The sequence below is a fragment of the Salmo salar genome, chromosome ssa03 (genome assembly GCF_905237065.1).
Source record: "Salmo salar chromosome ssa03, Ssal_v3.1, whole genome shotgun sequence".
NCBI classification, from domain to species: Eukaryota; Metazoa; Chordata; class Actinopteri; order Salmoniformes; family Salmonidae; genus Salmo; species Salmo salar.
In genome coordinates this window covers 66,686,629-66,714,592 of record NC_059444.1, presented here as the reverse complement: position 1 = coordinate 66,714,592, position 27,964 = coordinate 66,686,629, and the positions used below count along the sequence as shown (strand labels likewise).

General features: G+C 41.5%; 1 protein-coding gene and 1 non-coding gene across 2 annotated transcripts; both read right to left on the bottom strand.

Annotated features, from left to right (window-relative positions):
* Positions 1-21: 21 nt before the first annotated feature.
* LOC106601213 (TRIO and F-actin-binding protein) lies at positions 22-27,964 on the bottom strand. The gene is made up of 13 exons (XM_045715156.1): positions 27,518-27,964; positions 26,089-26,145; positions 25,427-25,495; positions 25,223-25,312; positions 24,984-25,093; positions 23,223-23,655; positions 22,316-22,550; positions 22,001-22,112; positions 12,774-12,933; positions 12,505-12,618; positions 10,265-10,351; positions 2,564-2,754; positions 22-2,441 (listed from the first exon to the last, which is right to left on the bottom strand). The coding sequence occupies exons 1-12, from the start codon at positions 27,521-27,523 to the stop codon at positions 2,593-2,595; spliced, it is 1,635 nt and encodes a 544-aa protein (XP_045571112.1). The 5' UTR covers positions 27,524-27,964; the 3' UTR covers positions 22-2,441; positions 2,564-2,592.
* trnav-uac (transfer RNA valine (anticodon UAC)) lies at positions 21,190-21,283 on the bottom strand. The gene is made up of 2 exons: positions 21,246-21,283; positions 21,190-21,225 (listed from the first exon to the last, which is right to left on the bottom strand). It is a non-coding gene; the product is annotated as a tRNA-Val (tRNA).

Here is a 27,964-nt window from a genome sequence, read left to right as displayed (position 1 = left end):
AATATGGATGATTCACACGGCTGTATTAACATGCATTTTATTGCTTGTAAAAGGATGGTACTTTACAAAGATATCGCATGCCCTACATTAAATATTAAAACATTGTCAAAAGACAATAAAGTCTACTTTATCTCCTCACAAAATACATGATAAAAAAAACATTGGCTCATTGACGCAACACTAGACATTTTTGTGGCACAATCAATCATGCATACATAATGTTGGGAAAGGATCGCAACATGCATCTTCTTAGCCTCATCAAAAAAAAATCAAGAATCCTTGCGAGACGACAACATCTACAAGCAATTCTCCAGTCACAGAAGGCACTATATAAAACAAAAAGCACACATTCAGATGACGCACTAGAGGAATGAATGCGATTTCCAATTTGGCTTCCCAGGATTTTACAGTACCAAACCATTTTCTCTGTATCAATCCCAACTGTAAATAGTTATAAAGTTTGTTCACAATAGAGACCCACATTGTAAGATGATATTACACTGAATAAAGCGACAAATAGGGTTGCGAAGTAAAATGCGTACAATGACAACAATCACCGAGAGCAACAATTGTTGACATACAACATTAAGGTCGTTCCACCTCAAAAAGCACAAGAAAAAGGATTGAAACCCACCGTCTCAAATTGTTTCTGTAGTTAGTAAGAGCTACGATTAGCATCCCTGAAACATTTAGTTTAAATAGAATTTGATCTCATGATCTAATTGATTGCGCCCAAATTGGACCAAACTTCTTCCTACCAATGAGTTAGACCCCAAAAAATGCCAATACCACCCCAACAACCTGTATATAGTTTCATTTTTGTTCAACAAGTTCCTTGAATATTTCAACAAGTGGCAGCTTTCTGAGGCTATCCCTACCGTGCAATTCTCATATGAATAGTTTTTCTACATTTCCAAAACTTTGGAGAAAAGGGCTAGGGCCTAAAATGTGACAACCCTAATAAAATACATTGCATGGTCGTCATGTTTTTCAATAAAATTATGATTAGGAAACAGCATTGCGATTAGTGACATTTAGCATTAATTCCAACCCAATACCATTACAAAACACAATACATTGTATGTTTGGGACTTATACCACTGAAGACCATAAGATTGAAACCATTAGAAGTGATATAGCTTAAATGGTTTTCTTGTTCACCGGGAATGGTCTAACAGGAACTAATCCAGACCTTTTTTTTTGAAGGGACTAAACCCCAAGGGGTCCATTTCCTGGACACACATTAAGCATAAAATGACAAACTGAATTGCTTTCATAGAGGACTGACTTGAAATTGAGGATGCCCACACAATGTATTTCCATAATGAGCCAAATCTATTGGTTTTGTTTACAAAGTTGCAAAGGAAATGTTGTGACCTATTTAATAAACACGAGACCAGCAAAATTGATAAGAGTGCGGCAGTATAGCAGGACCACGGCATCTAGTGGTCAAAACCTAGTACTTTCAAACTACTTTATGGTAAATAACGCAAGTGACTTCAATTATTCATTTCTCTGAACGTGGGGAGAGAAAAAAAACATCACCAGATACATAGGGAATACATTACATAGTATGGATTAGTACTCCAAGCCACAGCTTCATACTACTTGTTAAAACATAGATAACTGATACTGTCTACTGGTTGTTGGGGTTGGATTGGCATGGGGTGTGGTGGGTTTTGACAATGTTATGAGATTCCTCATGTCTTACTCATTGGTAGGAAGAAGTTTGGTCCAAATCGGATGTTGGAAACTATATTTATTGAATATTATCTGAATCCTATAAATAAAAAAAATGGCCAATTTGGGAGCAATCACTTACCTTTCTCAGAGATCAAATTAAGTTTCAACAAAATGTTTCAGGAATGTCAATCTTACCCATTGCCAACTACAGAAACTATTTCAGAACAATCTGATATGGTGGGTGTCATGGCTTGCTGAAATGGCATGGAATGAATCATTAGCATGTAGAAATCCATGCTCCGAAATGAAAATAGTTTGGTTTTTGGCGAGAATTATATCCTGCTTCCTTATTCAGCTTTTGACAGTAGCCAACATGTAGACCAACTGTTTATATGTTGGCTACTGTCAACATGTAAATAGTAGGTCTACATGTAGGTAGGTATGCAGAGAAAGGTAATCCAGTGCTGTTTCAGGTCACAAATACATCACAGCAACAGTCTTTCCACAAATAATCCAGTTTCTCAGACCAATATTTTCATTCACTCACTCTCGCACATCAACAATAGAAAAAGTTTAAAAAGTGCAGATTAAAATTTGCGCGACCCAGTGTAATATGACCGATCAGCTGATACTAGTCTATGCCGCTCATCGGCTGAATGATTGAAAGCTAAGGCACTATCGTGGTCCCCCGAGCCGGCATCTTCTGGTGCGAAGACTTCTGCTCCTCTCCTATTTCAGTCACCATTGTGCCCACACAACTAGAAAACCAAAAAAAGATATTAGGCAATCACAGTTTCATCATAGAAGATCGATGTAATCAACTATTTAAAAGCTGTGTGAGCATGACTATGTAGCTCTTAATATTGAGCTACGTCTATACCTCTGAGCCAGAGCCCTTGTGGCGGTGTCTCAATGTTCCAGGCTGTTGCCTAGTTTCTGGCCCTCCTGCAGGGCAACCATGGCCAATCTCAGGTGCTCCCTAAGGCTCTGGATCTCCCGCTCGCTCCTGCTCTTCATACCACTCAGCTCCCCGTGCACCTCTTTATACCGCTCACAGGCCGACTGCTTCTCCTATAGGGGTAAGGGCACAAAGACAGGTTTATCAGATGGACAAAGTATACCTCTTCCACTCTGGGCAGACATACAATGTTGGGATGGACAGAATAGCCTGAGGACTTGTTGCTTTGCTCTTGTGATTGACTTGGAACAATCAACCACACAAAACAGCTTTGCTAACTTGTAGATTAACATTCCAGTTTGTGTGAAGAGTTAAAGTAGTCTCCACCTACACATTGTTTAGAAACAAAACCAACACGTGTGCAGCTATGGGGCAAAACAGAAGGGGTTGGCAACACTGTTTTTGATTGAACTGACCTGAAGACCAGGTGTGTTGAAGTTAGGCAATCACAGAGCTGATTAATTAGCTCAGCTGGTCAAGTGTGGTGCCTAGTTGGAACAAAATCCTGCAGTACCTTTGGCACTCCAGGAACAGGGTTGCCTACCCCTGGCTTAGACTGTTGACAACATGTAAACTCTTGTCTCAAAATGTCTCTCAAATGCGTTGTTACAGTTGTTTGCTAGCTAATGAATTCGAGCCATTTTAGCATAGACATCAGTCAAAACATGGTATCAATAAGATATAACGAGCCACCTGTGATTCCCCACATGGCAGCTTGTTGTTGCTAATTCCACGGTAACGGAATTATTCCGGGTTTTTCTCACTTTAAAATGTATGTAAAATAAAAACCATTAATTTCAAAGTTTAACGAAACCATACAACTCTATGCACAATTTCCACTGAAAACTGTACATAAACTAATTTAGTGGAAGAACTGTGCAGATGCGAAGTTGGTAAAGGAATTACGGTAAAAACTCCCTCAGGTTTATATGCGACCAAGTTTTCCAAAAACTCTTAAATATCTTCTCCGAATTAAGATTCAAAGATGTCTGCAGAAAGAATGCGGTGTCAGCTATGACACGGCACCTTGAGTTTATTTTGGTTATTGAACTACAGTAAGTGAAGAGGATTTACACCTGGTAACTGAATTACGATTACGAAATTACATCATAGGTCCCTGATCTATACTACACAAATGCATAATTATGGATATGGATGTCGTTTCACAAGTGCTTCCGAGTGGCGCAGCGGTCTAAGGCATCTCAGTGCTAGAGGCATCACTACAGACACCTTGGTTCGATTCCAGGCTGTATCACAACTGGCTGTGATTGGGAGTCCCATAGGGTGGCTCACAATTGACCCAGCGTCGTCTGGGTTTGGCCGGTGTTAGCCCTCATTGTAAATAAGAATTTGACTTGCCTAGTTAAATAACATTTTTAAATAAATGTACTGTACTACTGTATTGTATTTCACTGCGCTGTGTTCTACTCACTGTACTATCCAAACTTGTGAAACATACGTCTATGATGGGCCGGACCAAATCTGAACCTATCTGCGGACGTTAACATCAAGGCTAGGGTAGACTGACCAAATTTTGACGTCCCGTGTCAGTCGATGCCCAGTGGGTGAGGATGCTAGTTACAGTTAATGGAAAGAAAGAGAGGGGGCTCATGGGTAGGTGTAAGTAAGAGCTGGGAGAGGTGACATAAACGAGACAGAGAGCAAGAGAGAGAGGGCTTGTCCAGGCAGACATTTTTAACACGCTTGGTTTGACCACCAGACAACAGAAAGACAAAGTAAAACAGTTATGAGCTGAACATAACAGAATGCCAGTGGAAGGGAAGACAGTAGCAGGTGACCCAACTGGTTTGTGACCAGAGCTGTGGCGGTTATGACATTTTGTCAGCAGGTTATTGTCATGCACGCTTGGTATCCCCAGGCCTCCAAGCTGCATACAAGCCGCTGATGCGCACCTTTGCAAAATCTACATCTAATAAATAAATTGAATATACACCATCACAAAATATCCATTATTTATTTTAGTCAGGTGTAAAGAAACATGAAGAAAATGTATTTCAGAAGAACAGAATGAGTTGGGCTACTGTACGTTATCTGGCTATTATGCTAGATTTAGAGTCACTTGGCAATGTTAGTTGTGAATGATACAAACCTTAGAATGTCTTACAAATCAAAACAAATATGGGTGCATGATGTGACTATAGGCTTGAGGATTTGAGAAAGTAGCAATAAAAGCTTGTGCTCTGTTCCTCGCCTCAGTCTGCACAGCTGTTCTCTCAAGGTGATCATATTTTCACCCATCAGACTATTCTAAATTGAATCTCGTCTTTGCTAATATGTATTATTAGTTTAATTTAGAATGGCACATTATCAAATGGGAAGGAACAGGGGGAAAAGACATGACATCGGTATGCACTTGAATAGTGAATGGAGGCTGCGCGCTTTCCCGCCAGTGATGACGGGTAGGCTACTTCGGTTTTATAGCAGAGCATGTGCTTAATATGAGCAGCTGAGAAATAAATAGCAGAACACTTCCTTCACTCCATGCTTCACACTGTTTGAGGAGGATGCTCTCGCTGAGCAACAGGTGATATTCTGCCCAAACTCTGTATGCCATGGGCTCCCTAACCCTGTTCCTGCAGCTACCCAGTACTCTGTATGCATGCCATGGGCTCCCTAACCCTGTTCCTGCAGCTACCCAGTGCTCTGTATGCATGCCATGGGCTCCCTAACCCTGTTCCTGCAGCTACCCAGTACTCTGTATGCATGCCATGGGCTCCCTAACCCTGTTCCTGCAGCTACCCAGTACTCTGTATGCATGCCATGGGCTCCCTAACCCTGTTCCTGCAGCTACCCAGTACTCTGTATGCATGCCATGGGCTCCCTAACCCTGTTCCTGCAGCTACCCAGTACTCTGTATGCATGCCATGGGCTCCCTAACCCTGTTCCTGCAGCTACCCAGTACTCTGTATGCATGCCATGGGCTCCCTAACCCTGTTCCTGCAGCTACCCAGTACTCTGTATGCATGCCATGGGCTCCCTAACCCTGTTCCTGCAGCTACCCAGTACTCTGTATGCATGCCATGGGCTCCCTAACCCTGTTCCTGCAGCTACCCAGTACTCTGTATGCATGCCATGGGCTCCCTAACCCTGTTCCTGCAGCTACCCAGTACTCTGTATGCATGCCATGGGCTCCCTAACCCTGTTCCTGCAGCTACCCAGTAATCTGTATGCATGCCATGGGCTCCCTAACCCTGTTCCTGCAGCTACCCAGTGCTCTGTATGCATGCCATGGGCTCCCTAACCCTGTTCCTGCAGCTACCCAGTACTCTGTATGCATGCCATGGGCTCCCTAACCCTGTTCCTGCAGCTACCCAGTACTCTGTATGCATGCCATGGGCTCCCTAACCCTGTTCCTGCAGCTACCCAGTGCTCTGTATGCATGCCATGGGCTCCCTAACCCTGTTCCTGCAGCTACCCAGTGCTTACATTTTGGAAACCAAGTGAAATCTGTTCGGGAACATCGACAGTAACATGTTTTCGCAACAAAACATATTTGATTAAACTGTTGACAGTCCCTCTGTGCGCTCGGGAAAGGAATAAAGGAGAGAGCGTAGGAGATGGAAACATGGTGGTGAGATATTCTGTATAGCTAAGAAAGGTTGTTTCAACCAATTAATTATTGAAATATTAAAACAAATACCCATTACTAGGCTATTCAAAATCACCCTGCACAATCAATGAACCAACTGCATGCCTAGGGCTATTCATTTTCTCCCAGACTCGTGGTTAGAAATGTTGGAGAACAGCATAAGGTAACCAGTCCATCCAGTAGGCATAACCACACAGTCCACACTCAAAGGTGATTACTCAAATGTGTTTAATTTGAGTACAGGCTAGAGCATCGTATTTGGGACATCGGTTTTGTTGGTTTTATGTTTTTTTTCTTCTGCCATGCGTAATATGCGGTAGGCTATGTATTGTATAATGACACAATCATAATTCAGCCTACGCATAAACTCTAATATGCATATGGGTGTTTTGATTTTCTCACCACCTTAGAGAGCTGTCCATTTTGTTGTGTTAGGATTTGAATCAACATCCACAATGACCATGTTTTGCACGGTTTCAACCTGCAGCTGAACTTGATCATCACAGTGAGGTGAGTTTTAAAAGTATTATAGGCCTACTGTTTTGATCATGTTTGATGTGATTTTTGACTGCATTTGCATTGATGTTAGTGGTTAGAGGGACAATAGAGCCCTGGAGCACCAGGCCATTAGGACTTGATGGTTGTTAGCAAGTTGGGTACTACCAAAGCACGTCTAGATTGCATATCAGGAGAAGATCGTGAATCAACGGTCACGTGGAATTTTGCTGAGGTCATGACTCATGACTGCAGGTGTGGCGGTAATATGGTCACCGCAACAGCGCAATTTGTGACTTCACATTTCCCATTGTAGCATATTCAGTTGCAGTAATTCCGTTAAAGACTTTTTTGTAATAACGAGAATAAACCACTTAATAATTCAAACAAAATTGCTATCAGTAAAATCACTAACTAATTGACAAGTCTACCATTACTTGCTACTTACAGTGCATTCGGAAAGTATTCAAATCCCTTGACCTTTCCGACATTGTTACATTACAACCTTATTTTAAAATGTATTTTCCTCAATCTACCCACAATACCCCATAATGACAAACCAAAACAGGTTTGTAGATTTTTTTTTGCAAATGTATATAAAAAACAAAAACTGAAACATCCCATTTCCATAAGTATTCAGACCCTTTACTCAGTACTTAGTTAGTTGAAGCATTACAGCCTTGAGTTTTCTTGGGTATGACGCTACAAGCTTGGCACACCTGTATTTGGAGAGTCTCCCATTCTTCTCTGCAGATCCTCTCAAGCTCAGTCAGGTTGGATGGGGAGCGTTGCTGCACAGCTATTTTCAGGTCTCTCCAGAGATGTTTTTTCAGGTTCAAGTCTGGGCCACTCAAAGACATTCAGAGACTAGTCCCGAAGCCACTCCTGCGTTGTCTTGGCTGTGTGCTATGGGTCGTTGTCCTGTTGGAAGGTGAACCTTTGCCCCATTCTGGGGTCCTGAGTGCTCTGGAGCAGGTTTTCATCAAGGATCTCTATACTTTGCTCCGTTCATCTTTCCCTCGATCCTGACTAGTCTCCCACTCTCTGCTGATGAAAAACATCCCCACAGCATGATGCTGCAACCACCATGCATCACCGTAGGGATGGTGCCCCATTTCCTCCAGAATTGATGCTTGGCGTTCAGCCAAAGAGCTCAATCTTGGTTTCATCAGAGAATCTTGTTTCTCATGGTCAGAGTCCGTTAGGTACCTTTTGGCAAACTCCAAGCGGGCTGTCATGTGCCTTTTACTGAGGAGTGACTTCTGTCTGGCCACTCTACCATAAATACCTAATTGGTGGAGTGCTGCAGAGATGGTTCTCCTTCTGGAAGGTTCTCCCATCTCCACAGAGGAACTCTCTAGCTCTATCAGAGTGACCATTGGGTTCTTGGTCACCTCCCTAACCAAGGCCCTTCTCCCCCGATTGCTCAGTTAGGCAGGGCAGCCAGCTCTAGGAAGAGTCTTGGTGGTTCCAAACTTCTTCCATATAAGAATGATGGAGGCCACTGTGTTCTTTGGGACCTTCAATGCTGCAGACATTTTTTGTTACCCTAACCCAGATCTGTGCCTCGACACAATCTTGTCTCGGAGCTCTACGGACAATTCCTTCGACCTCATGGCTTGGTTTTTGCTCTGACATGCACTGTCAACTGTGGGACCTTAGGTGTGTGCCTTTCCAAATCATGTCCAATCAATTGAATTTCCCACAGGTGGACTCCAATCAAGTTGTAGAAACATCAAGGATGATCACCTGAGCTCAATTTCGAGTCCCATGACAAAGGGTCTGAATAATTAAGCAAATCCGTTTATGCATTTTTTTTAACACTTGCAAAAAATAATAAAATAATAAATATATATAAAAAAAAAAAAAATGTTATTCAACTAGGCAAGTCAGTTAAGAACAAATTCTTATTTACAATGACGGCCTACAATTATGGGGTATTGTGCGTAGATTTAAGATTTAAAAAAAAAAGTTATCCATTTTAGAATAAGGCTGTGACGTAACAAAATGTGGGAAAAGTCAAGCGGTCGGAATACTTTTCAAATGCTCTGTATGAACTTTCATTATCTTCCCTGCTCATGAGGGAGAGAAATTAGAAAATATCTTAGTTTTTGGTAATGAAACTACAAAGCAATATTTCCTCGACTTACATAAGGTATACAATTTCTCAGAAATGAAATATAAAGTGTTGATATTAGTTGGCAGGGGTCTTTACTTCAACATTCTGTGTTTTGATGATGTATTTAAAATACTTTTTCTGGTAGATGTTTTCTAAGACCCCTTTTCCATCTGTTTATCCACAAATCAAAGCCTTCACTTATGCCACATTTTTAAGTTGGAAAACGATTGAAAATGTATCAATAGCTAGGATTCCATCAAATTGGCGACAGATTTTCATGTGAATATTCAAAAATATGCATAAAAACAAGACAGTATGCACATTTTCCATCAGAGAAGTGTTTCCATCAAATTGACTTGTTGCGGATAAAAGGCTGTGTGTGCGTGATGACGTAATGCACATAAAAATATATTTTGCGGTACCGAATAAGAAATACAAGTTAAATGAGTTTCCATCAAATTTTCAACTCTACTGATGGTTCTCACTAAAAGTTTTTGCGTTATATAGCGAATGTACCCACTCTGGTATTGGCAAATGCGCTCTAGCCAATAGCTCGCAGATTACCCTAAATGATGGACAAAAGAGTGAGAATTTCTATTTGTCAAACAACAGCCAAGCATCGGTGATCAAGTCACCAGAACCAGACCCTCAATATTGGAAACAAGCATAAAGCTCAACACCTTGCATTTTCACCACCCTTTAAAGTTCATCATTTATTTATTCTGTAATCTACCTGCTTTCCCGATGAGTCATAGTAGGAAGACCACACAACATCACATGACTCCAGGTTTACTTCCATAAGATGGTTATTATAGCAATATGTGGCATAAAAGCCTTTCCACTGACATTTCTTGCGTCATTTTACAGACACAAAAAGATGCTACCTTGTCTAGTGTATTTTGTTGTGTCGACATTTGGAAAGCTTACCAAAAAATTATGTTTCCATCAGGCCTGTCGTGAATGTTTTTTTTCTTTTTTTTACTCACATAAAAAGGTTGGATGGAAACCTGGTTTATGCCTTAATTTCCCAAAAATATAGATTCTTATCTTTCTTTTGACACCCAATTTGATATGCTCCTATGAACTTCACGTTGGTGCTTATGGGTCCTTTTACATGGACATGGCCCTAGTCATCTGACCGTTCAGAATTATAATGCATGCCTTCCGGCCACATCGACACACACACACACACACACACACACACACACACACACACACACACACACACACACACACACACACACACACACACACACACACACACACACACACACACACACACACACACACACACACACACACACACACACACATCATTTGTGACGTTGTCAGCCAAACCGTCTAAAGATGAAAACATTAGACCTTTATGCCTGCACACAAATACACAGTGAACCAGTACCGTGTTCAGGAACTGAAGTTCGTTCCTCAGACAGCTGATCTCCTTGTGCAAGTACTGCACTTCATTCTCCTTCACCCTGAGAAGAACCTGTGACAAAACAAAACATAATATTATTACAAGCTAACAAGAGTGATCAACCCAACATCTAAGACACTGAGCAGACAAAGAGCAACTGTCCCTAAAAACGTATGATTTAGAAGAAACATGTATTCTAATGTCAAAATTGACTTAAAATATGTCCAATAGCTCCAAATTTCAATGACTTAACCTCCAGATATAAATAGTAGAAATTCATCTAGCCCCGGAGGTAGGCTATCCAAAGTCAAACCAATTTTGCCACGGTCGCACAATAGCCGACTGAAGCTAAATGTCAAAATAAATAAATAAATAACTCTTCCCAGCTGCGAACACGCACACCCACCCACATCAAACCATCTCTCGGTTGAATTCAGTCATGGCTACTAGCATTTCTTAACCTGTTGGGTCTAGGGGGCAGCATTTGCACGTCTAGATAAAAAAATGTACCCGATTTAATCTGGTTACTAATCCTACCCAGTAACTAGAATATGCATATACTTATTATATATGGATAGAAAACACTCTAAAGTTTCCAAAACTGTTTGAATGGTGTCTGTGAGTATAACAGAACTCATTTGGCAGGCAAAACCCTGAGACATTTTCTGACAGGAAGTGGATACCTGATGTGTTGTATTGACTTTAAACCTATCCCATTGAAAAACACAGGGGTTTAGGAATATTTTGGCACTTCCTATTGCTTCCACTAGATGTCACCAGCCTTTACAAAGTGTTTTGAGTCTTCTGGAGGGAGATCTGACCGAACAAGAGCCATGGAACGATGATGTCCCATTAGACACCTGGCGCGCGAGTTCATGTTGGGTACCCTCGTTCCAATACGTTATAAAAGAGTATGCATTCGTCCACCTTGAATATTATTCATGTTCTGGTTAAAAAGGCCCTAATGATTTATGCTATACAACGTTTGACATGTTTGAACGAACGGAAATATATTTTTCCCCTCGTTCATGACGAGAAGTCCGGCTGGCTTACATCATGTGCTAACGAGACGGAGATTTTTGGACATAAATGATGAGCTTTTTTGAACAAAACTACATTCGTTATGGACCTGTGATACCTGGAAGTGACATCTGATGAAGAGAATCAAAGGTAATGGATTATTTACATAGTATTTTCGATTTTAGATCTCCCCAACATGACGTCTAGTCTGTATCGCAACGCGTATTTTTCTGGGCGCAGTGCTCAGATTATTGCAAAGTGTGATTTCCCAGTAAGGTTATTTTTAAATCTGGCAAGTTGATTGCGTTCAAGAGATGTAAATCTATAATTCTTTAAATGACAATATAATATTTTACCAATGTTTTCTAATTTTAATTATTTAATTTGTTACGCTGACTTGACTGCCGGTTATTGGAGGGAAACGATTTCCTCAACATCAATGCCATAGTAAAACGCTGTTTTTGGATATAAATATGAACTTGATAGAACTAAAAATGCATGCATTGTCTAACATAATGTCCTAGGAGTGTCATCTGATGGAGATTGTAAAAGGTTAGTGCATCATTTTAGCTGGTTTTATGGTTTTGGTGACCCTGTCTTTGACTTGACAAAACATTACACACAACTCTTGTAAATGTACTGTCCTAACATACTCTAAATTTATGCTTTCGCCGTAAAACCTTTTTGAAATCGTAAAACGTGGTTAGATTAAGGAGATGTTTATCTTTCAAATGGTGTAAAATAGTTGTATTTTTGAAAAATTTGAATTTTGACATTTATTTGGATTCAAATTTGCCGCTCTTGAAATGCACCTGCTGTTGATGGAGTGCACCACGGGTGGCACGCTAGCGTCCCACCTAGCCCCAAGAGGTTAAACAAACCAAATTTAAAAACGAGACCAAATCAGGAAGTACAGTCAACATTTAACAAATTCACTTGTGTTGAAAACAACTTTGTGTCTCCATGGGGCACAGCATCCAACAGGGGGCAGTGTGTTTCAGTGTGCAGTCAATGAAAATTCACACCACACACGTTCTTCAAGTCAATGCCCTACATAATAACCAACTGCACGCTGCCTTTCATAAACCCTTCCCTTTCTATTCAAACATGAGACAAGTGCCCCCTATGTCATTGTTGTAGGTAGAGAGGCTTGTTATGGTTGAGGTGCTCTCTACAACTTGTCTCCTCCCCTCCTCCTGACCCACCTCCAGCTCACAGGACGGCCTGTCCTGGTTGTCGTGGGAAACGCCCTCCGACCCCTGGCCCGTGACGATGGAGCGCATGCGGCTGATCTCCTCTGTCAAACGGGCCTGTAGGTCCTGAAATGTGAAAACATTGACAATATTGAGCATACTGACAAACCGCTGAATGTGTCATATAGATAGGCATTGCTTGTCTATAACAAAAGTGTTAGGGTAGAGTAGGCTAAATGCACAGGAGCAGCTGATAAAGACCTCCAGACTCCTGGGCTCACCTGGTTCTCTTTCCTCAGCTGCTCCAGCTCGCTCTCCTTGCGAGTGATGTCTTTCTCCCTCTCACAGTTGCTCTGCTCAGCCCTGTTCAGCTCCAGACACTTCTGGGAGTACCTCTCAGACAGGCTGGACAGCTCCCTCTGCAGGGCCTGGGTCTCTAACCTGAGGGGACGAGAGAGGATAGAAACATTTAATTTATAAAAACTGTATATTACGCCTGAGATTAAAAGCAAAACTGGGGCTTTCTGGGTGGCGCAGTGGTCTAAGGCACTGCATCGCAGTGCTAGCTGTGCCACCAGAGATTTTGGGTTCGAGCCCAGGCTCTGTTGCAGCTGGCCGCGACCGGGAGGTCCATGGGGCGACGCACAATTGGCCCAGCGTCATCCGGGTTAGGCCGGCTGGGATATCCTTGTCTTATCGCGCACTAGTGACTCCTGTGGCGGGCCGGGCGCAGTGCACGCTGACCAGGTCGCCAGGTGTACGGTGTTTCCTCTGACACATTGGTGCAGCTGGCTTCCGGGTTGGATGCGCATTATGTCAAGAAGCAGTGCGGCTAGGTTGGGTTGTGTTTCGGACCTTCGCCTCTCCCGAGTCCGTACGGGAGTTGCAGCGTTGAGACAAGCCTAACTACTACCAATTGGATACCACGAAATTGGGGAGGAAAAAAAGGGGTAAAATAATATATATTTTTAAAAAAGCAAGACTGGAGACACTACTGGTATTCTGTAGAAAACTTGACACTGCACTGGCTGTGCACAGTAAAAACAGTAGCAGCCATGTTGTGTTTACATGGCAGACCATTACATGATTAACATGCAGTCTCAAAAAAAAAAAATCGAACTGTGAAAATGGTTCTGTTTCACAAGACATTTTGGTACAACAGTGGTTTAGATGGAAACCTCTGCCCACACCCATTAACCACAATTGCACAAATGCAAAATGAAAATCATAATTGACACACACACACGTAAAAGTAATGTTCATTAACATTGTATGTGCAACAGATCCCTTGACTTTTTCCACATTGTTACAGCCTGAATTTGAAATAAATTAAATTGTGTCACTGACTTTCACAGAATACCCCATAATGTCAAAGTAGAATTATGTTTTTAGAATTTAACAAATTAATAAAAAATTCAAAGCTGAAATGTCTTAAGTCAGTAAGTATTCAACCCCTTTGTTATGGCTAGCCTAAATACATTCAGGGGTTAAAAATGGGCTTAACATGTCACATAATAAGTTGCATGGACTCAGTGTTTAACATGGTTTTTGAATGACTACCTCACATACTATTATCTGTAAAGGTCCCTAAATCGAGCAATGAATTTCAAACAGATTCAACAACAAAGACCAGGGAGGTTTTCCAATGCCTCGTAAAAGGGCAGCTATCGGTAGATGGGGTAAAAAAAAAAAGCAGAGGATTAATATCCCTTAAACCTGTTGGGGCTATTTTCACGGCTGGATAAAAAAACGTACCCGATTTAATCTGGTTACTAATCCTACCCAGTAACTAGAATATGCATATACTTATTATATATGGATAGAAAACACTCTAAAGTTTCTAAAACTGTTTGAATGGTGTCTGTGAGTATAACAGAACTCATTTGGCAGGCAAAACCCTGAGACAGATTCTGACAGGAAGTGGATATCTGATGTGTTGTATTACCTTTAAACCTATGCCATTGAAAAACACAGGGGCTGAGGAATATTTTGGCACTTCCTATTGCTTCCACTAGATGTCACCAGCCTTTACAAAGTGTTTTGAGTCTTTTACTGTGAGATCTGACCGAACAAGAGCCATGGAACGGTGATGGCCGATTAGACTCTGGCGCGCGAGTTCATGTTGGGTACCCTCGTTCCAATACGTTATAAAAGAGAATGCATTCGTCCACCTTGAATATTATTCATGTTCTGGTTAAAAAAGGCCCTAATGATTTATGCTATACAACGTTTGACATGTTTGAACGAACGTAAATATATTTTTTCCCCTCGTTCATGAAGTGAAGTCCGGCGGGCTTAGATCATGTGCTAACAAGACGGAGATTTTTGGACATAAATTATGAGCTTTTTTGAACAAAACTACATTCGTTATGGACCTGTGATACCTGGAAGTGACATCTGATGAAGAGAATCAAAGGTAATGGATTATTTACATAGTATTTTCGATTTTAAATCTCCCCAACATGACGTCTAGTCTGTATCGCAACGCGTATTTTTCTGGGCGCAGTGCTCAGATTATTGCAAAGTGTGATTTCCCAGTAAGGTTATTTTTAAATCTGGCAAGTTGATTGCGTTCAAGAGATGTAAATCTATAATTCTTTAAATGACAATATAATATTTTACCAATGTTTTCTAATTTTAATTATTTAATTTGTGGTGCTGACTTGACTGCCGGTTATTGGAGGGAAACGATTTCCTCAACATCAATGCCATAGTAAAACGCTGTTTTTGGATATAAATATGAACTTGATAGAACTAAAAATGCATGCATTGTCTAACATAATGTCCTAGGAGTGTCATCTGATGGAGATTGTAAAAGGTTAGTGCATCATTTTAGCTGGTTTTATGGTTTTGGTGACCCTGTCTTTGAATTGACAAAACATTACACACAGCTATTGTCAATGTACTCTCCTAACATAATCTAACTTTATGCTTTCGCCGTAAAACCTTTTTGAAATCGGACAACGTGGTTAGATTAAGGAGATGTTTATCTTTCAAAGGGTGTAAGATAGTTGTATGTTTGAAAAATTTGAATTTTGACATTTATTTGGTTTCAAATTTGCCGCTCTTGAAATGCACCTGCTGTTGATGGAGTGCACCACGGGGGGGACGCTAGCGTCCCACCTAGCCCATAGAGGTTAAGCATGGTGAAGTTATGAATTACAATTTGGATGGTGTATCAATACACCCAGTCACTACAAAGATACAGACATCCTTCCTAACTCAGTTGCCGGAGAGGAAGGAAACATCTCAGGGAATTCACCACGAGGCCAATGGTGACTTTAAAACATGGCTGTGATGGGAGAAAACTGAGGATGAATCAACATTGTAGTTACGCCACAATACTTAAAAAAAATATATATTTTTATTTCACCAGGTAGGCCAGTTGAGAACAAGTTCTCATATACAACTGCGACCTGGCCAAGATAAAGCAAAGCAGTGCAACAAAAAAACAACACAGTTACACGTGGGATAAGCAAAAGTACAGTCAATAACACAATAGAAAAATCTATATACAGTGTGTGCAAATGGCGCAAGGAGGTAAGGAAATAAAAATCAGCCATAGTAGCGAAGTAATTATAATATAGCAAATTAACATGGGAGTGATAGATGTGCAAGTAGAAATACTGGTGTGCAAAAGAGCAAAAAAAGTAAATGTGTGGGCTATTTACAGATGGGCTATGTACAGCTGCAGCAATCGGTAAGCTGCTCAGATAGCTGATGCTTAAAATTAGTGAGGGAGATATAAGATTCCAACTTCAGCAAATTTTGCAATTTGTTCCAGTCTTGGTAGCAGAAAACTGTAAGGGAAAGGCAGCCAAAGGAGGTGTTGGCTTTGGGGATGACCAGTGAGATATACCTGCTGGAGTGCGTGCTATGGGTAGGTGTTATGGTGACCAGTGAGCTGAGATAAGGCTGCGCTTTACCTAGCAAGGACTTATAGATGACCTGGAGCCAGTGGGTCTGGCGACAAATATGTAGCGAGGGCCAGCCGACGAGAGCATAAAGGTCGTAGTGGTGGCTGGTATATGGGGCTTTGGTGACAAAAAGGATGGCACTGTGAAAGACTGCATCCAGTTTGATGAGTAGAGTGTTAGAGGCTATTTTGTAAATGACATCACCGAAGTCGAGGATCGGTAGGATAGTCGGTTTAACGAGAGTATGTTTGGCAGCGTGAGTGAAGGAGGCTTTGTTTGCAAAATAGGAAGCCGATTATAGATATAATTTTGGAATGGAGATGCTTAATATGCTGGAAGGAGAGTTTACAGTCCAGCCAGACACCAAGGTATTTGTAGTTGTCCACATATTCTGATGCTAGTCGGGCGGGCGGGTAGCGATTGGTTGAAAAGCATACATTTAGTTTTACTAGCATTTAAGAGTTGGAAGCCACGGAAGGAGTGTTGTATGGCACTGAATCTCGTTTGGAGGTTTGTTAACAGTGTCCAAAGAAGGGCCAGATGTATACAGAATAGAGGTCGACCGATTATGATTTTTCAACGCCGATACCGATAATTGGAGGACCAAAAAAAGCCGATGCCGATTAATCGGCCGATTTTTTTTATGTATTTGTAATAATGACAATCACAACAATACTGAATGAACACTTATTTTAACTTAATATAATACATCAATAAAATCTATTTTGCCTCAAATAAATAATGAAACATGTTCAATTTGGTTTAAATAATGCAAAAACAAAGTGTTGGAGAAGAAAGTAAAAGTGCAATATGTGCCATGTAAGAAAGCTAACGTTTAAGTGCCTTGCTCAGAACATGGGAACATATGAAAGCTGGTGGTTCCTTTTAACATGAGTCTTCAATATTTCCAGGTAAGAAGTTTTAGGTTGTAGTTATTAGGAATTATAACTAGCTAGCCATTTCACATCAGTTACACCAGCCTAATCTTGGGAGTTGATAGGCTTGAAGTCATAAACAGCACAATGCTTGAAGCATTGCGAAGAGCTGCTGGCAAACGCACAAAAGTGCTGTTTGAATAAATGCTTACAAGCCTGCTGGTGCCTACCATCGCTCAGTCAGACTGCTCTATCAAATCATAGACTTAATTATAACATAATAACACACAGAAATGCGAGCCTTTGGTCATTAAAATGGTCGAATCCGGAAACGATCATTTCGAAAACAAAACGTTCAGTGAAATACGAAACCGTTCTGTATTTTATCTAACGGATGGCATCCCTAAGTCTAAATATTGCTGTTACATTGCACAACCTTCAATGTTATGTCATAATTATGTACAATCCTGGCAAATTAATTACGGCCTTTGTTAGGAATAAATGGACTTCACACAGTTCGCAATGAGCCAGGCGGCCCAAACTGCTGCATATACCCTGACTGCTTGCACGGAACGCAAGAGAAGTGACAATTTCCCTAGTTATAAGAAATTCATGTTAGCAGGCAATATTAACTAAATATGCAGGTTTAAAATATATACTTGTGTATTGATTTTAAAGAAAGGCATTGATGTTTATGGTTAGGTACATTGGTACAACGACAGTGCTTTTTTCGCAAATGCACTTGTTAAACCATCACCCATTTGTCGAAGTAGGCTATGATTCGATGAGAAATTATCAGGCACCGCATTGATTATATGCAACGCAGGACACGTTAGATAAACTAGTAATATCATTAACCATGTGTAGTTAACTAGTGATTATGTTAAGATTGATTGTTTTTTATAAGATAAGTTTAATGCTAGCTAGCAACTTACCTTGGCTTCTTGCTGCCCTCGTGTAACAGGTAGTCAGCCTGCCACGCAGGCTCCTCGTGGAGTGCAATTTAAGGTAGGTGGTTAGAGCGTTGGACTAGTAACCGGAAGGTTGCAAAAACGAATCCCCGAGCTGACAAGGTAAAAATCTGTTGTTCTGCCCCTGAACAAGGCAGTTAACCCACCGTTCCTAGGCCGTCATTTAAAATAAGAATGTGTTCTTAACTGACATGCCTAGTTAAATTCTTTTACGATGATTGACAGAGTCGAAAGCCTTGGCCAGGTCGATGAAGACGGCTGCACAGTACTGTCTTTTATCGATGGCGGTTATGATATCGTTTAGTACCTTGAGCGTGGCTGAGGTGCACCTGTGACCTGCTCAGAAACCGGATTGCACAGCGGAGAGGGTACGTTGGAATTTGAAATGGTCAGTGATATGTTTGTTAACTTCGCTTTCGGAGACTTTAGAAAGGCATGGCAGGATGGATATATGTCTGTAACAGTTTGGGTCTAGCGTGTCACCCCCTTTGAAGAGGGGGATAACCGCGGCAGCTTTCCAATCTTTAGGGATGTCGGACGATACGAAAGAGGTTGAACAGACTATTGATAGGGGTTGCAACAATGGCGGCAGATCATTTTAAAAAGAGAGGGTCCAGATTGTCTAGCTCAGCTGATTTGTTTGGGTTCAGCTTTTGCAGCTCTTTCAGAACATCTGCTATCTGGATTTGGGTGAAGGAGAAGCTGGGGAGGCTTAGGCAAGTAGCTGCAGTGGGTGCGGTGCGGTTGGCCGGGGTTGGGGTAGCCGGGAGGAAAGCACGGCCAGCCGTAGAGAAATGCTTATTGAAATTCTCGATTATAGTGGGTTTATCGGTAGTGACAGTGTTTCCTAGCCTCGGTGCAGAGGGCAGCTGCTCTTATTCTCCATGGACTTTACAGTGTCCCAAAACTTTTGAGTTAGAGCTACAGGATGAACATTTGTTTGAAAAAGCTAGCCTTGGCTTTCCTAACTGACTGTGTGTATTGGTTCCTGACTTCCCTGAAAAGTTGCATATCGCAGGGACTATTCGATGCTATTGCAGTACACCACAGTATGTTTTTGTGCTGGTCGAGGGCAGTCAGGTCTGGAGTGAACCATGGGCTATAACTGTTCTTAGTTCTACATTTTTTCAAAGGAGCATGCTTATTTAAGGTGGTGAGGAAATTACTTAAAGAACGACCAGGCATCCTCTACTGACGGGATGAGGTCAATATCCTTCCAGGATACCCGGGCCAGGTCGATTAGAAAGGCCTGCTCGCAAAAGTGTTTTAGGGAGCGTTTGACAGTGATGAGGGGTGGTCGTTTGACCGCAGACCCATAGCGAATGCAGGCAATGAGGCAGTGTCGCTGAGATCCTGATTGAAAACAGCAGAGGTGTATTTGGAGAGCAAGTTGGTCAGGAAAATATCTATGAGGGTGCCCATGTTTACGGATTTAGGGTTGTACCTGGTGGGTTCCTTGATAATTTACTAACCTAAATGACAGAATGAAAAGGAAGCCTGTACATCAAGGGTGATCAATGGAAACAGGATGCACCTGAGCTTAATTTCAAGTCTCATAGCAAAGGGTCTGAATGCTATTGTTTAAAAAAACGTAACAAAATGTGGAAAAAGTCAAGGGGTCTGAATACTTTCCGAAGGCACTGTCCATGTACAAATTACCTCGACTAACCTGTACTCCCGCACATTGACTCGGTACCCATTGACTCTGTACCGGTACCCCCTGTATATAGCCTTGTTATGGTTATTGTGTTACCTTTTTATTTAATCTTTTACTTCAGTTTATTTAGTCAATCTTTTCTGCATTGAACTGCATTGTTGGTTAAGGGCTTGTAAGTAAGCATTTCACGGTAAGGTCTACACAGGTTGTATTCAGCGCATGTGACAAAATGTTATTTGACTATAGCATGATCAGAGCATCTGCTAAATGAACTAAATAGAAATGTATATAAAAATTAACAATTGCAAAGCATGTTGAGCATTATTCTATGTCTCCACCCCGAAACAAGGCCATTAATACCCAGTGTGCTTTGCAGTTTATTTTGGTATGTTCATTTTCACTTATACATTTTGGTAATTTAGCAGACACTCTTTTTCAGAGTGACTTGCTCAACTAGCATATCACAGTCATGGCAAGTAAAATGTTTTTGTAACCCTTACTGAGAATGTTGTTGCTGTTCGGGTCGGCTAATTGCAAATACATTTTTGTATTTTAAAGCACATGTATTTTAATGACATACATTACAAAAATAAAGGTATTGTGTAGTTTATTTTGATATATTGACCTTTATGGTATTTCGTAAATCCCTGACCATAGGCTTAATGGTAAAATGCACAGGAGGGGATATTTCAGGCAGAGCTAAATTCAATAACCTGTAAAATGTTTGTGTTCCTAGTTCCAACAGTGCAGTAATATCTAACAATACACACAAATCTAAAAAGTAAGAAATATAATAAATATTAGGATGAGCAATGTTGGAGTCCGCAGTATATACAGTGCATTTGGAAAGTATTCAGACACCTTTACTCTTTTCACATTTTGTTACATTGCAGCAAATTCCCCTCAATCTACACACATTAGCCCATAACGGCAAAGAAAAACAGGGTTTTAGACATTTTTGGGATGGTGCCAGGTTTCCTCCAGACATGACACTTGGCATTCATGCCAAAGAGTTCATTCTTGGTTTGATCAGAGAATCTTGTTTCTCATGGTCAGTCCTTTAGGTGCCTTTTGTCAATGTTCTTCTCAGAGGCAACCCGGAACATGTCCCAGATCGCGTGATCATAAGTCTTTTTAAGCAAGGATTCCGATCGGTCAAATCAACATTGAACAGACCTTTTTTACATTTTTACATTTTAGTAATTTAGCAGACGCTCTTATCCAGAGCGACTTACAGTAGTGAATGCATACATTTTTTTTTTTTTTTTTTTCATACTGGTCCCCCGTGGGAATCGAACCCACAACCCTGGCGTTGCAAACACAATGCTGGTGTTGTAAACACCATGCTCTACCAACTGAGCCACAGGGAACTTCCTGTTTGAGTTTCTGCCTATAGGGAGTAGCAAAATGGAATCATGATCTGATTTACCGAAGGGAGGTCGGGGAGGGGGGCTTGTAGCCCTACCGGAATGGAGAGTAACAATGGTCGAGAGTTTTTAAAGTGCGAGTACTGCAGGCGATGTGTTGACAGAACTTCGGTGGCGTTTTCCTCAGATTTGCTTTATTAAAGTCCCCAGCTATAATAAATGCGGACTTGGGATCTGCATTCTCCAGTTTGCACAAGGTCCAATGTAGTTCCTTGAGAGATTATGCAAATAAATGTTTTTTGGAAAGCAACATCGTGACCAACATTTTCTTGCATCCATCTGACCATGTAGACTGCAAAGTGAACGGCATGAAAGTGCTTGTGACTCCATGGTTAAGCAATTGCTCTCTCCTTGAGTGACAGGGAGCAGGGCTTGATATGGGAAGTGGCATGAAGCAGGAGGAGTGAGAGACGACTGAAGTAGCAAACTGAGTATACTAGAAAAACTGACATTACACATGTCGGAGTTGCTTAGCACATTTAACAAACCAAATATTCAAATACCATTATAGAAGAAGTAAAAACCCAAACCGGTCCGTGCATCAACACCGGTATATAGTCAAATAATGGTATGCCGCCCACGCCTAAATTGATGATACAAAGAAAGGATGTACTATGTATGTAAAGGTGTGTAAGGAACGGGTTGTGTTTTGAGCACTCACTGCTGCTGTGTGCGTAGAGTCTGTGTGTTGGCACCCCCTCCACCAAGCCTCTTTGCCTTCTCCACCTCTCTCTCCAGCTCCTCCCTGTGGGCCTTCTTCAGTGTCTCCATAACTAAACCACAGAGAGAAAGGGGAGGATGTGATGTTAATGAATCTAAAATCAAACAAACTGTATTACCCCATGAAATGCTGTGGTGTTGACTGTTCCATTCTGATGTCACACGCCTCATAAACAACAAAAGTTCTTGAATTGGGGAGCTAATGATATCTATGTACAAATTTGACCCTTGACCCCAAGATCCTGTGACCCCTGACCTTGTGCTGTGTCCTGGGTCTCCTCCCTCAGCACCCGATCCCTGTCCCTCTCCAGTTCTCGGGTCTCGCGGGCATGCTGCTTCTGCAGCTCCTCCAGGGCCCGTTTGTGGGCCCGCTCCATGGCCTGAAGGCTGCGGCCGCACGTAGCATCCCGACCACAGCTACCTCCCCCCACCCTCCCCCCACCCCATCCTCCTCCCTGCAAACGCTCCAGCTGCTGCCTCAGAGACGCCACCTGAGTGTCACAAAGGTAGAGAGGCGGTAAAGCTCACTGAAAGAAAGAGAGAGGCGGCGGGGTATGTAATTACTGGGTTGAACCGAACTAACATGCGAATAGTGATGAATGCCATATTCCATGCATTCATATCAATCCCACACATCATGCAGGTCATGTGTCTCAAAGGCAATGTTAGGGACTGTATGGATCATAGACAAAGGGACAGTGCAAGGAGTAAATTCATCTGAATCAGATTCCCGCAACCTCATGATATGATTGTATGGTCTGCACAAGTCCTAAAACTACCCCTGTGAAGACACAGTAGTCAACAGCACACTATACAATGTTATCACATGACACATCACTCAAAGATGGAATGAGACTTTCAGCAGTGTTTCCACTATCGACATCTGATAAACTCAAAGTTCTAGAACCAGGGAAATGTAGTCTTAATTTTTCCGGGCAAACCGGTATTGCTAACTAAGCCCCTATTACACCCTCCTCCTTGGTATTTTGAAGACTGACAGGGTCAGTATTACTGCAGAGGGCCTGATTACCATCCCACATGCATAATAGAGCAAGCCTAGTGTTAAAGAGTTCCACCTCATCTGTAGATGAATCATCTAGATGAAGAGTAAATTTGCATTTATTTATTGTGTTTGCAAATTGAAAAACATCTCCACGCACTACCTCCCTCTGCAGCGCCTCATTGGCTGGATGGCTGGACCGTGAGCCCATTGGCAGTAGTGACCTCATCTCCTTTAATGGCAGCCGCTCAAACTCTGCCCACTTTTTCTCAATTTCCTCCTCTGCTCTTATCCTGGGATCTGAGCCTACACCCGGCCCTTTCCTCGACAGCACCTGCTCCCATGTGCTACTGGTCACATCTCTGCTCCTCTCCTCCTGCCATTGGGCGTGCTCCCTGCCCTGCCCCTCCCCTGCCTCTCTCTGAGTGGCTGGCAGAGGGCTGGAGGGGACAGGCACTGGTGACAGCTCGACACAGTCAAATCGGCGTACAGCGGATGTGGTGATTTCTGAACCAGTATCAGCATGGCGAGAAGGTGGTCGACGAGTGGAGGCCAGGGAGCGAGAGTTCTCCTTGTCACTACTGCTGTCAGGTAGTCTGGAGGAGAGGAAGGACAGGGAGAGACCAAGTCAGACAGAGAGAGAGCGCAGATTGATAAAGTGACAGTATAATAGGGCTGTGGCGGTCATTACATTTTGTCAGCCAGTTATTGTCATGCAAAAGACTGCCTGTCTCACGGTAATTGACCGTTAATTAACAAATACATTTAGCATCTCCAGGCCTCCACACATACAAGCCACTGATGCAGACCTTTGAAACGTCTACATAAAAATAAAGTAATAAATCAATTTAACATACACCATCACAATAATCCATTATTTATTTTAGTCAGGTCTAAAAGAAACATGATATGAAGAAAATGTATTTCAGAAGAACAGAATATGAGTTGGCCTACTGTATGTTATCTGGCTATGCTCCATGCCATAGACTTGTTTATTTAGCTGACAAGATATGCTCATCTTATATGATTTTATAGTAAGAAGAATTATATTTAACTTAGCTGAATCCCCATTCGGAGCGAGTGCGCATATGAGCTTAAAAGCGATCATTTTAAACAGGTCCTACATGCTAGACTTATAGTTATTTGGCAACTTTAGTTGTGAATGATACAAACCTTAGAATGCCTTAGAAATCAAAACATATATGGGTGCATGATGAGACTATAGGCTTGAAGATTTGAGAAAGTAGCAAAAAAAGCTTGCAGTGTGCTCCTTGCCTCAGGCTGCACAACCGATCTCTCATCAAGTGAGTATTCTGTAGGCTAGACCAATTAGGTACCAAATACATCTTAAATTATTTTAAAATGTTTTTCTGCCATGGGTAATATGCAGTAGGTTATGTATTGTATAACAGCTCAATCAATTTTAATTCAGGGTTTTTGTTCCAGCTTGGGCTCATATAGGCCTTGCATAAGCTCAAATATGAGTATGGGTGTAGTGAATGAATCTTAGAAAACACTGTCCATTTCCTTGTGTTAGGCTTTGAACCAACATCCACAACGACCATGTTTTACTCTCAGTTTCAACCTGCTGTTGAACTTCTTTCTTCAAATTGATCATCACAGTGAGGTGAGTTTAAAAAGCATTACCAAGACTCAACTGTCACGTGGAATTTTACTGTGGTCATGACTGCCGGTAATATGGTCACCGCAACAGCCCTATCACTCAATATCACTACATAAAATAAATCCCTGGTGATTCACTATGTAAGCAACATAACATTACAAATGATTAATGAGACTTGAAGTAATCCACAACTGCCCATGGACTTAGTAGCCCACCTGTATACCAGTATCAGAAAACAATAGGCCTCCTTATGTGACTTGTGTATTTGCCAGCTGGGACATAGAGGGAGGAGGAACTCACTGTGTAAGGTCTGGAGAGCTGCTGGGCCGAACACTCTTCCTCAGAACCTCAATCCAGTTCCTCCTGATCCCTGCAGTCATAGCTGACAGTGTGACAACTGCCTCCCTCGTCTGACCGACAGAGAGGAGAGAAGAGTAAGAAATGGAAAGGGTGTGGTGATGGAAAGAGATCATTCAAATACCTGTCACTCATCCTCACATAATATAGAAAATAATTGGAACAGTGAAAAACACACTCACCTGTATTTGAAATCCATAGTTCTTCTCTACATCAAACTCAGACACTTTTACACAAGACTTCAGGTCAACCTCCCCGTCCAGATCATCCTTCTGTAAGACACAGTTAGGAACAAACAAGACTAAAGACACATCATTAACTCACAATGTATCCCTAAGACAATTATTGCAATAGTCAAAATAACTTTGAAGCCATTGAAAACGTACCTCCTCCGCCCCAGAGTCTCTGTAGTACCTCAGACCAGCATCGGTCAACACAAACCAGTGCTTCTTCCACTGCAGACAGACACAGGCCACCAGTTAAACCAGCACTATTCGACCAATCTGATGCATTAATGCACACAAGCAGCTAAGTGACAGTTCACAGCAAGACATCATTCAAATCAAGTTAACATGGACCAATGAAACCTATGGAGTACACAGTGTTTAAGACATTATGACAAGTATAAAAAGAGTGCTTAAAGTGATGTATGGGTCATCTAAGTGTTTGTACTGTGAATTCAAAATGAGTTCAAACACAACATACAAACCTAGCACATAGATGATACAATGAGCCACAAGCTCATATGAGGACGTTTCATACTCAGTCTTATCCTGCTAGAACATACTGGTTGTGCCTGCCTGGGCACACCAAGCTATTACTGGGATAACATGGATAGTCTGCAGCTATCGCCTTACGCACAAGCTTTCTCATTAGGCGAGAGGGAAAGAGGGAGAGAGAAAGGAGGCGAGGAATCAAACAAGAAAGAAACCAGAAGGGAAGAAGAGCTAGAAAGAAAGAAGAAAACAGATAAACAAGTGATACATGACTTCTGACTAAATAAGACAAGAAAAAAAGTCATAAGAAATGAAGAAAAACATGACTTCACCTCTCCATTCTCATCCAGTTTTGACATCCATCCCTTCTTGAAGTTAAGGAGGTCGGGCTACAAGGAAATAAGACAAAGTGTCAGGTTAACGGAACCGTTTTGAAGAAACACAAAAGTAAAACAAAGGATGCCAGCGTAGGATGTTCACAATACAAAAACCAACATTTTTCCATGTAGAATTTCAAAAAAGGGCAAGCGTTGCATGCAGTTAGTGCACCATGGCAAACACCTGCGTGTACATTCAAATGTGTGAGGACATGGACGTTTAGAGGGTTTCTAGAAATGTTAAGGACAACAGGAAACAAAAAAAAAAGCACACCTTTGAGTGATGAGAGAGAAGACAGAAAAATCTTTTATTGCTAAGGTAACAGTAACATAATCAACATAGACAAGGGGAACTAGAGCTGAACACTATGTAGAGAGATTAACATGGTCATTAAAGCTACAGGCAGATTGAGACCAGAGGTTTCACCATCTACATCACCAATACTAACAGCTTCTAGGGTTCAAACATGGATTATACATTTAAAAATCAGACTAATATGTTAGTGACATATAACCACTGCAGTCTCAACTATTTCTAGGAATCCTTTCAGTTTGAGGGTGATGGGAACAGGGGAAAACCTGTGAGGTACTTTACAGAGGAGGTGATCCTGGATCAAGATCAGGAAACTTTTTCCATCTACATTCCTCAGTTTGGGTCTTTATCTCCTTCAACCCTCCCCCTCTACCTGGCATCACTGCCTGTTCTCACTGGAACTCATAAGTTGTCACATTGTAAACACCACTGTGCTTTGTTCCAGCCAAACCATTACAAGGCCTGAGGAGCAATAACAGGCAGATGTATGGTTACAGCATGAGGTAGACTTAGAACGACCTTCCCATGAGTTGACTTATGATGATAAAATGTGTCATCTAAGTAACTATGAGCATACTGGTGTGTGTATGTGTGTCTCTCAAAGCATTTAGCCTACATAAATGCTTTAATATAATTTTGAAATTAGATGCAATAAACTAATAGTTGGCAACAACAGGAAACATCGGAGGCAAGCTGTTAACGTTATTTCAGCAAATAGATGTTTTTCAAAGTGCCAGGATGAGGATGACCCACCCGCACTCAGAAGTATACCTTTAAACACTTGCTTATTAATTTGAAGGAATAAACTATAGGTTGAAACATAACAAAAAACATAACGTTATGTATAGAAAACAAACTATAAAACAAAGAATTAAAGGCCACGAAACAAGAATATAGACACACCCACTCGAATAAAAATGTAACCATTTTAACCCCAATGTTCCATGTTGCCTAGTGGTTGCGGCGAAACAATTAAACATTCTTGCAACAATGAACACGGTTCAGTTATAGGCTCAAAACAAATGGAAATGTAATTCAAGTAGTGGCATCAAGGCAAAAGGGCAAACGTACCGTCATGTTAGTAGGACCCAGGAGGCAGTTGATAGAAAAACAAGTAAGCACTTAAAATAAAAATATTGTTGCAATAGCCTACTCGTCCAAAAAGTTTATTTTGTACCAATGTGATCGGGGTTGAATAAGTATTGCTTCAGTTTTCTACCTGCTGATCCGTTCGCTTAAAAACTTGTCTGCCTAGCAGGAAGGCTAGAAACTAAAACAAACCCCGCCATTTCTACCCATCTTGGTCCGTGAACTGTATCTTATCGCTCAAATATATTTTCCATGGACTACTTCAACAGAAACTGAAGATTATAGACATCATTAACACACACAACTCTTTGAAAGCCACAATTTCACAACTTTTTTTGCCGTTTGTTAAGATGTTTTTCGTCCTGCACTCTCGCCCTGTTTGCCACTTCCTGGGCGGATCCGTAAGAATCGTTTGAGCAACCAAGCTAA